This window comes from Papaver somniferum, chromosome 6 (genome assembly GCF_003573695.1).
Source record: "Papaver somniferum cultivar HN1 chromosome 6, ASM357369v1, whole genome shotgun sequence".
NCBI classification, from domain to species: domain Eukaryota; kingdom Viridiplantae; phylum Streptophyta; class Magnoliopsida; order Ranunculales; family Papaveraceae; genus Papaver; species Papaver somniferum.
Window position 1 is genome coordinate 134689172 of NC_039363.1, and position 10590 is coordinate 134699761.

At 35.1% G+C, this 10590-nt stretch overlaps 1 protein-coding gene across 1 annotated transcript; it reads right to left on the reverse strand.

Annotated features, from left to right (window-relative positions):
• Positions 1 to 806: 806 nt before the first annotated feature.
• LOC113289408 lies at positions 807 to 1958 on the reverse strand. The gene has a single exon (XM_026538658.1). It carries the CDS (start codon positions 1757 to 1759, stop codon positions 1124 to 1126), a length of 636 nt encoding a protein of 211 aa, XP_026394443.1. The 5' UTR covers positions 1760 to 1958; the 3' UTR covers positions 807 to 1123.
• Between the last annotated feature and the right edge of the window lie 8632 nt (positions 1959 to 10590).

Sequence of the window (10590 nt, forward strand, 5' to 3'; positions counted from 1 at the left end):
GTTGTATTAGGGTTCAAGGCTCTAATGAGATTATTTTCGACAATTATTCGACCCTTTCCCAATTGAATTGGCGAGTACAAACAGGTCAATGAATATCGCCGTCAAGATACTTGAAGCCCCACAACAGTGTTGGATTCAAAGCTTGTACGACCTTGATCCAACCAAGAACACACTGGTTTTGTTTCTGATGATGCTTGTAAGAAAGAAAACAGAGAGAGTTGAGATGTGTTTTGAATGAAAAACAAGTCTCCTATTTAAAGAGGAAATCACACCCTTTGAAGATGACTCTTCATCTCTACATGCATCTTTTCATAGTGAACAGGCGCGTCTCTTCCTTCAAAGCGAACCTCGAGAACAACCTAAATACCTACAATACAAGGGTTTGTTGAAAATATTCAACAATTACACCTTCCACAGTCCAGTGTATTTCCTTCATTTATCCAGTCCACAGACGGTAATGTCAGGCTGTTCATTCGTACACAGTTCATATAGGGGATATAGATACCACACTACTAGAGACGACTCAAGCTGTGTGTGGTATCTATATCCCCTATATGAACCGAATCTCATGTTTGAGATTAGTAGTGCAATTGTTCACAACTACATAAACAACCAGTTCATTCGCAATTTGAAGCTACGCATCCAACCCCAATTCGAAGTTTAACTAATGTTTTGCTACGTAGTTTTGTTCTAGCAAAAGATTTAGACTTGCTAATTTCATTCAATGGATAACAAACAATATGGCCACTCATGTAAGAATATCACAATTCTACAAGTAACTACCATGGCAGATGTACAACATTGTGCATTCATCAAAAGTTCACCCAATTAGATAAACAAAACTGCATACAATATGTAGAAAACAAAACCTCTAGAAACCCCAAATGTTGCAATTACAGGGTTTATAAATTATCAGATAGTATACACTGTTATAGAAACCCCAAATTTTACACAGTTAACGCAACCATGAGTGTAATTTGATCATAGGCCATTTTTATACAATGATTCTTGATTTTTGTTTTTCCCTAATGCGATACGAATATGATCTTTAACAGATTGATGTTAAAAATTCTAAGAGAATGAAAACCAAAAGTAGAGCCTAATTTACAAACAAAAACAGACCTCAAGGCCTCAATCGCTGCAAACCCTCACGAGCCAACACGGAACTAGGTTCAATCTTCTTCGCACTTTCATACGCCACTCTGGCTTCATCAACCATCTCCTTCTGTTCATAACACTGACCTAAAATACAATAGGCTTTAGAATTCTCTGAACTCAGTTTAACCGATTCAATCAAATCAGCAATAGCTGAATCAACTCTTCTTCTCCGATTAATATCTATATGTAACTCAGCACGTTTAAACAAAGCATCACCACGTTCACGATCTGATAAAGATTTAACTGCTGGTAATGAAAGAGCAGAATCAAGTGACTTTAAAGCAGATGTTTTATGACCTTGTAGATCTAAAACTAAGGCTTTCAATATATGAGCTGCTGCATCTTTTGGATCTAACGATAAAGCTTTATCAGCTTCGTTGATAGCTTCTTTAGCTAAATTTGATGATGTTGCTTTGTTTTGAGTAGATCTTGCTCGAGCTAAGAGCTGTGCGCCTAATACGAAATGGCGTTTTGCTTGTACGGTTGCTTTGTTTCTGAATCTCATGTTTGAGATTAGTTTTCTGGGGTAATTGTTCATTACTAAGAACATTATTACTCCCAATAGAAGGAGAAGAGCTTGGATCATAATATCTGAATTCATCCTTTCTTCTCTCTGGAATTCGATCTACTGAGTGAAATTTGGCGACAAATTGGATGCTGGGAATTGGATTTTGACTGAAAAAGGTTTTGTTTTCGTAAAGTCTCTAAAAGTTAGTTTATTGTTTTTGTGCGTCTGTGACTCGACGTTGTCGTGATGGAGAGCATGGCTAGTAACGGGTTGGACCAACGACGGGGAACCAGTAGGTTAGTTCTGCATAATCCAGATTGCGGTCGTCTACAGACTCTATAGTCAACACAGTACTGTAGTCCTAATTTATTAGTCGTAGTTGGGTTCTACAATAATGATGAAACCAGACAAGTATTCTCTACAGTCTACCCCACACTACCCCCGCCATAATACAGATGTAACCAAACAACAAGACCCGTCAAATTCTTGCAGAGAAGCAAAGCAGTGTTGGAGGGGTTGGGATGTGCTAAAGCATTGGTGTTAACTCATTAATAATGTAAAACACAGTGCTTCTGAGATTGGAAAATAGGAAGTTCATAAGAGACATAAAGCTTATGTTGGATTCTTTTGCTTTGCCAAAGATTAGTTATGTGAGAAGGAATGTTAATCACGTAGCTGATTTCATTTCAAAAAAAGTTAGGAAAGACATGTTAATTGTTGAGGAATTTAGTAATGATGTGTCGCATCTTGAAACTCTGTTATTCAGATATATTGAACCTGATAAATTTTAATGGATAAAATTCTCCAGTTATCTAAAAAAAAAAGACCCGTCAAATTTTGCAAAGAAGCAAGATTCGAGGTTAGTGGTAATTTGGGATTACAATGAGTTTAAGATAAGAGAATACGAAGAAATAACAACATGCCAAGAAATCTGACAAGAGAAAGAGAAAAATTATTGGAGTAGGACAAAAACAAGTATGACTAAGATCCAATTAAATCAGAGGAAAAATGGTTCTTCTCGGAATTATATTCCAACAATTTTTATTTTTTTCTTTGGAAAGAGGTGTTCCCAGAATAGGAGTGATTTGTTCAAATTTCTTGTTACTAGAGATGAAAATTACATCGTCAAAGAAATCACCAATGAAGATTCCATCGCCGGATAATGATGAAGACTCTGGTGAAGATTTCGTCGCCACAGACAACAAAGATGAAAACTTCGTCATTAGAGAGCATCGATATTGATCTTAAAACCCAAGCTAATAACCAAGAACCGTAATTAAAGCGAGGTAAACCTTCAAAGAGGAGATAAAACTACTATAATGGTGTAGATAAGTAGAAAACATGATAACAATTAAAGTAAAGTAACTGACTAAACTAGAAAGCAAGAAACAGTGAAGAAACCTGCTCAGATCTAGCCCAAACGAGACTACATCTGAGCAGAGGAAGAGTTTTCAGTAATGTGTTTTGTTGGAGAAGAAAAATGAGTGAGAAAGAAGAAATAAGGAGGAACAAAGAACGCAAAATTTCATTTTACGTACCTAGTTTTCTAATGAAATTAGAGTTTTTGGGGGGAAACTTAAGATAATAATAGAGGTATTAAACCTGAAATTTCAGGACAACACAAAGTAAATACAATAAGATTGATTGTAAGTGACTTTCAAAACAGAACCAAGTGATAAAGCTCAGTAACATAATCTCAATTAACAAAATCATGTATACCAAAATTCTGTAACAATAGTAGTAACGCCCGACCCAACATGGGAGAGACCAATAATGGTAACAATAACACTCGCTTATGTACTGGAGAGTTTGGATTGTTGATTACATGATCCACAACCCTAAAGAACATTTTAAAAAATTTATGAAAATCATATAAACTTCCAAGGAAGGTTTATCAAAATCTTTAATGGTTGCAAAATGAAGATTTCGTCAGAATGATCGTTGGAGGCGGAGGTTCCCATCGAAAAATTCTTCACCAAACTTGGCACTAGAGATCATATGGTGACCCAACATAAGAACCATATTACCAAGAAGAACACAAGATCCATCACTGAAAACACCATACCAGACCTACTAAAACAAACAACCGAAACAAAACATGATCTAACCGAACCTATGTCAAAGATAAACCCAAAAAGAAGAATCGTATGATATGTAAAGTTATCAAAATAAAGCCGATCTAAACAACAACGCTGAATTTTTTGTTAAAGATGCGATTTGCTTGTAGATTTGAGTTGAATATGGTAGCATGTATTTGTCTCATCAAATCCCAACCCATAGTTGCACGAACAACCCACAACTCAAACAAACAAAACCAAAATAACTCGGCAACAAAAACTATAACTTAAGCAATAACATAAGTTAAAACACAAGATAAATAAGAACTAAAGATGGAAATGATATTAAAAGAGGCTGGGGTTCAACACAGTCACATGGCAGCTTAGATCTGGTCCAAGAGAGTCAATGTGAGTAGGCGGCGGCTAGGTTTTTTAGGTTTTTGGTTTAGAGAGGAAAGAAAAAATTTAGGTTTTCTTCATTGAGTTTTTGGAAATCAATCTTATGTACTCTCTTTTAAATGGGGTTTTTATTTATTTATTCGAAGTTTCATTTAATTAATTAGATAGTTAATAATTGACCCATTATTTGGTGGAAGGTGATTTATGTTGTTTTTTGGCACCTTTGGAAGGAAATGAACAACAGGGCTTTTGGTGGTAGGGCTATGGAAGTTGAGGAACTTATTTTTTCTTATAAAGAAGACTATTTTTCTTTGGTTTTTGGATAAGGATGTGTTTAAATCTGTTTCTGTAAATCAGGTCTTATTTCATTGGGATACAGTCATCCGTATGTAATTTTGTGAATGCACTGTTCCTAGGCTTGTAATTATTTTTCTTTTTTAATATAACCTTTCCTTATTCAAAAAAAATAATAAAATTTGACCCATTTTCATGCATGCTTATAATCTTATTCTTATTACATAACTACCAAAAATAACTAATCAGATAAAACTGAAATTTTACGTGAACACTTATTCGAGAGTGTGCACATAATTGGATTGTATCTCATTTTGTTATATCTCTATCTCTCCTGCCCACTTGGCGATGATGAGTTGGTAATACTTAACTGGCTCCTACATATCTACAATACATGATCAATTGTGTGCACACCTTTTTTTTTGTATATATGCGAAAAGGCTGACGCCGACAACACCAATTTTTTCATTTGGACCTATAATACAAAACCTAATACAATTGCAAGTAGATAAACTTAATGATCCTATAAACAATATGTAATACGGTTTATCTTTCTTGTACAATCAGTAGTTTAGATCAGAGATCCGTGAACCTGTTTGTATACAAGAACTCTAGACGATCTCAAAAATCAATATCCAAGATCAACCTAGTATATATCGGAACAATACACGAACCAGATTCCAACAAGAACAAGTCTTGTAATCTATATTTTAATATACGAATACTCAATAACAAGTCTTGTAGGTTCCATATAGTTTTAGTTAGAAACTGTCTAGGTCGTTAATCGAATCACTTGGTTTTACTTTAATTATATCAAACACAAATATAATGCGGAAGTAAAAAGTAAAGCAAGACATGGAGAAATTTTTTTAACGAGGAAAATTACACCTGCAGAAAAACCCCGGGACCCCATCCAAATTTGAACACCGAATCGTATTAAGCCGCTACAGACACTAGCCTATTATCAGACTTCAGACTGAAATGTAGTTGAGGCCAAATCCAACCTCCAAGCAATTTAGTTACAGTCGCGCTCCTTACGTCTCTTGAACCTCGCAATGCTCTATGCAATTGATTGTCTTAGTTGACGTCTTTTACAGCCTAAGAGTTGCTTCGACCTAAGTGAATACTTTTTGATATTCTGATTTCACAAAACATTGGTTCGGTTTCCCTTTACATGTGAATCAAGGTTTCGAAAATCTTGTGCTTGTTTTGAACAATTTCAAGGTAAAAGTAATATCAAAACAAACTTGCATAATTAGGGTTTATACTCTTCAAAACTTGTAGAGATACTTAATTATTCTACAACAAGAACAACTAGAAAAAATCTAGATATATCTTGTTAAAACTTGTTAAGGTATGAGACACCTTATATGAAGTTTTTCTTTTTAATCTAGATTTTGACCAACTAGTGTCGACGTAGGATCTTAGATTGAAATCTAGCAATTCTAGGGTTTATGATCAACAATCCTTGAATGGCCTTATATCAGAAGAGAATAACCTTATAGTAGACAAGGATTATTAAAATAACCTAGATTACAAGTTGCTTAACTGTCAAGGAAGATTATTACCAACATGTGATTTGTAATCCTTAAGCGAAGTCTTATTGTCTCACTCTTGTCCACGAAGAACAACGGTAGTGGAAAACAACCTTATGAAGCACACACAAATTTTCCAAGTGATGAATTGCATAACTTACATGAACCCTTTATTTATAGTGAATGGTTGCTTGAATTAAGCAAGTTCGTGATTTATTTCCTTTTACAAGACTCTCCTTATTTTGAGAGTCTTTCCTAAGTTACAACTCTGGCATAAATAATTAAATAAATGATTACATTAGCATAATTTCAAATAAAATATTAAGATATTTCAATATTGTGGGACCACTTGGTTTGTAAACCATATAATATATTTAAATATTTCCAAATGTTGGTCTTTAAAGAAGAATCCTGCTTGCTCTTCCAAGCAAAACTGAGTGATTCAGTCAAGATCAAACTCTTCTGAAAATACAAATAATGCTCGAATGATGACCACCAAAAAATACCAAAATTCTCATAAATAATCAGTCATCGACATGGTGGCCCATGCACTACCGTATCCTGTCCTGGTCGATCCTATTTTTGCCACCATGGACGATCTATCACATATGTTGATTAGTCATTCAATTAATCCTATGTGAAAAGGAGAGGGTACCAAGTACACCATCAACTTTTTCATTCGACAACATGTATGGACAAAACTCAATACAATTTCAAGCATACTAACTTAATGATCCTTGGGTATATGTGTGTGGAGTTTATATATGTATCTCTTCTCAATCAGTATGTATAAACAAAAGGGTCCATGGACCTGATTGTTAAGAAGAGTAGTTGGACGATCCCAAAAATCAATATCCAAGATCAATATAGTCGTATCCAAATAACCCAATCGGAATTATGTCAAATAACAAACTTGTTATCTATCTTTCAAGATACGAATTCAACAAAAAACAAGTTTTGTAATCCATCACAATTGGATGGACCTATCTACTGAAATTGAATACGTACTACTTCCGTAAATCCTATTTTAAAGATAAACAATATAATGGGGAAAAGAAAAAACACAAGTCACCATAAGTTTTGTTAACGAGGAAACCACAACTGCATAAAAACCTGGGACTTCGTCCAGATTTGAGCACCAAACTTTATTAAGACGCTATGGACACTAGCCTATTATCAGACTTCGAACTGGAATGCAGTTGAGACCGAATCCACCCACCAAGAGATTCAGTTAAAGTCACGATCCTTACGTATCTTGAACTTCGCAAGGTCCTAAACAATTGATTCCCTTAGCTGACGTCCTTTATATCCTAAGAGTTTCTCCAAACTAAGTGAAGACTTTTGATACCAATATTCCTCTAACAGATAAGCCTATTTGACTTCCCTTTAGATCAAATATCAAGGCTTGGAAATCTGCTCGCAGTAGACAAAGCTAGCAAACCTCAGAATCCAGAACAATTATACTCACTTAGATGAAAAGCCTGGATCTTTTACCAATTCTCAAGAACAATCTTCAACTTATCAATTAAGAATAGTTTTCAGATATCCATCTTGAGGAATCAAAAAGTCTAAGACGAATAGAACTTTGTGATTTTTATCTATGTTACATGAAAGTGATTATTAGAACCTCGATAACAAAAAAATAAGATCGGGATTCACGAGCTATCAAGGTAAAGATAGTAGATCCTAGCTTCACGAATCCCCAAAGTTAAGTCTTTCAGTTATAGACCTAATTATGTTTCTCAGAAGAAACCTAGGTCAACAGAGGACGACTCTAGCAATCAACTAGGACACAAAGTGTGAGAGATTGAATTTTCTAGTTAAAGGAGCATCTCTATTTATAGTTTTTCAAGAACGAGGGTTGCTTAGAATTCAAGCTAAGAAAAATTGAGAATCAAGCAAACACTTTATATGTTTAGATGAAGCTCTAATTAGGGTTTCAAGTAAGCTTGTGAGAAATTATCTTGAAAATACAATAAAAGAATATACACTTTGGTCCACTAACAGAACCGTGTATACTGGCCGTTCTGTTTTTGGAAAATATTCCTTTCGAACTATAAGCAAATTGATGTTTATTCAAACAAATAAGAGTTTAATCATGATGCACACACACACAAGTGTTTTAGAAATCAATAAAGTCGTAGAAGTGTTTAAGAGAGTCATAGCAATATTAAACATATTAAAAAAAAGTCTTTGAGCATCTGCTGAGTTTTACTAGGACCACTTGTGAAACGGTTCGTGAACCACGCGTAAGGCTAAAGTTCACGAGTCAAAGAGCCACGGTTCGTGAACCGGGTTCGCCAACCCTACGCAGCTCGAAAACTCAGATGTCTACGGTTTGTAAACCGGGTTCGCCAATTGCTAGCATATTCTACAACATTAAAAAATCAGTTCACCACGGTTCGTGAACTGTCCCCAACTGAACTTACGGTTTGTGAACTAGATTCTCCAACCTTCCCTGTATTTATGAAACTCATATATTTATGGTTTGTGAACTGGTTCGCCAACCTACCCTGTGCAAAAATATCAAAAGTTTTGAATTTCTCTCTTATGATGTTTGAAACATTCTCAAATGATAAAATTAATTGTATGGGCGATTTTCAGTTGATCCGCAAATTAATTCTCGAACAAAAAAAATTGTTTCAAACTAATATTGTTAAGGACCTTTGAAGATCTATGATTTAATCATATTTTGAGATATTTAACAAGGCAAGCTTGAGTCAAAATTTCATCTTTGTAAATCTACTAGAAGTCATACAACATAGTCTGAAATGATATAATGGTAGGATAGTGACTAAAATAGAATATTTCAATCCTCGTATACCTGATAAAAGAACTACTTTAAATGTCTTCGTCGATCTCCAGTCTTCGAGGGTGATGTCTGATACTCAACTATCAAATCCTAACCTAGTCCGAGACTTTACTTAGTAGACTAGGAATCAAGATATAGTTTTGATCAACTAAAATTGACAATAAGCTTGAGATAGGAAAAATTGTGGGTTCGACCGAGCATTGCTCAAACGCTCTGCAATCCATTTTGGTGTATCCTCTTTACATCATACGGACAATCATCCATATGCTGCCTAGTCGGTCCCACCACCACCAATGGCCGGTCCTCAAACTTGTTGGTCAGTCGGTCCTCATACCTATTGGTCGGTCTTTCATTAATTGCTCATTGGTCCATCAATTTCCAAATTAGGGTTTGCAGAGCATAGTTCTAATTAGGTATGATTATCAATAATTTTTATATGGATCCAGCTATCAATATTTCATTGGTCGATTATCCAATATTTCATTGGTCGACCAACCTGTTAGAGCATTGCTCGGTTGAACCCACAAGTTTTGTTATCTCAAGCTTGTTGTCAATGTTAGGTAATCAAAACTATATCTTGATTTCTAGTCTACTAAGTCAAGTTTCGGATAGGTTAGAATTGTAGTTGAGTATCAGAGATCACCCTTGAAGAGTGAAGATCGACGAAAACATTTGGAGAAATTCTGTACCAGGTATGTGAAGACTAAACCATTCTATTTTACTCACTATACCATCATTCTATGTTTTGAGACCATGTCGTATGACTTATAGTAGATTTGCAAAGAAAATGTTTCGAGTCAAGATCGTCTTAAGAAAAATCTCGAAATATGATTTAGCGATTATATGTTCAAAGGTCCTTAACAATATTAGTTCTATGAATTAATTTGTGGATCCATTGAAAATTGCCCATGCAAATGATTATATCACCTGGGAATGTTTCAAACATCATAAGAGAGAAATATGAGTTTACTGAAATTTTTACTCAGGGTAGGTTGGCGAACCAGTTCGCAAACTATAGATATATGTGGTATAGAAATACAGGAAGGTTGGCGAACCAGTTCGCAAACCACAAGTTCAGTTGGGAACAGTTCACGAACCCGGTTGGCGAACTGTGGTGAACTAAGTTGGATGAATTGGCTAGCAGTTGGCGAACTCGGTTCACGAATCGTGATCAACTGAGTTTGGTAGTCTTGTAGGGTTGGCGATTTCAATTCACAAACCGTATCACCCTGACTCGTGAACAAGCCCTATGGTTAGCAAACTGTTGTACCAAGTGTCTCGATAATGGTTAGCAGATGCTTAAAGACTTATTATTTTAATATGTTTAAAATTGCTAAAACCCTCTTAAACACTTCTAAGACTTCATTGATTACTTAAAAACTTATGTGTTTGTATCATGATCAATTTCTTATGTGTTTAAATGAACATCAAATAGCTTTTAGTTCTTTGGATAACTTGCTAAATCAACCGAACAATCATTATACACAGTTCCGTAACCGAACTTAATTATGTGTATAGTCTTCTACTGTAGTTTGAAGACCTAATTTTTCTGCTTGATTATCGAGTTATCTTAGATTGAATTTTAACCTAATCTTGGTATATGAAAACTATAAATAGAGCATCTCTGTCAACTGGGAAAGTCAATCCCCGACACTTTGTATCCTAGATGATTATAAAGCCGCCCTCTATTGACCTTTTAGGTATACGACTAAAAGACTTCGCTTGGGGATTCGTGAATCAAGGTTCAACTATCTTTACCTTGATAGATCATGTATCCTAATGTCGCTTTTTTGTTATCAGGGTTTTTGTAATCTCTTTCAGGAAAGA

What these genes read in the sequence shown, in the direction of transcription:
- LOC113289408 (XM_026538658.1), bottom strand. Translation starts at nt 1,759, where the DNA reads ATGAATTCAGATATTATGATCCAAGCTCTTCTCCTTCTATTGGGAGTA.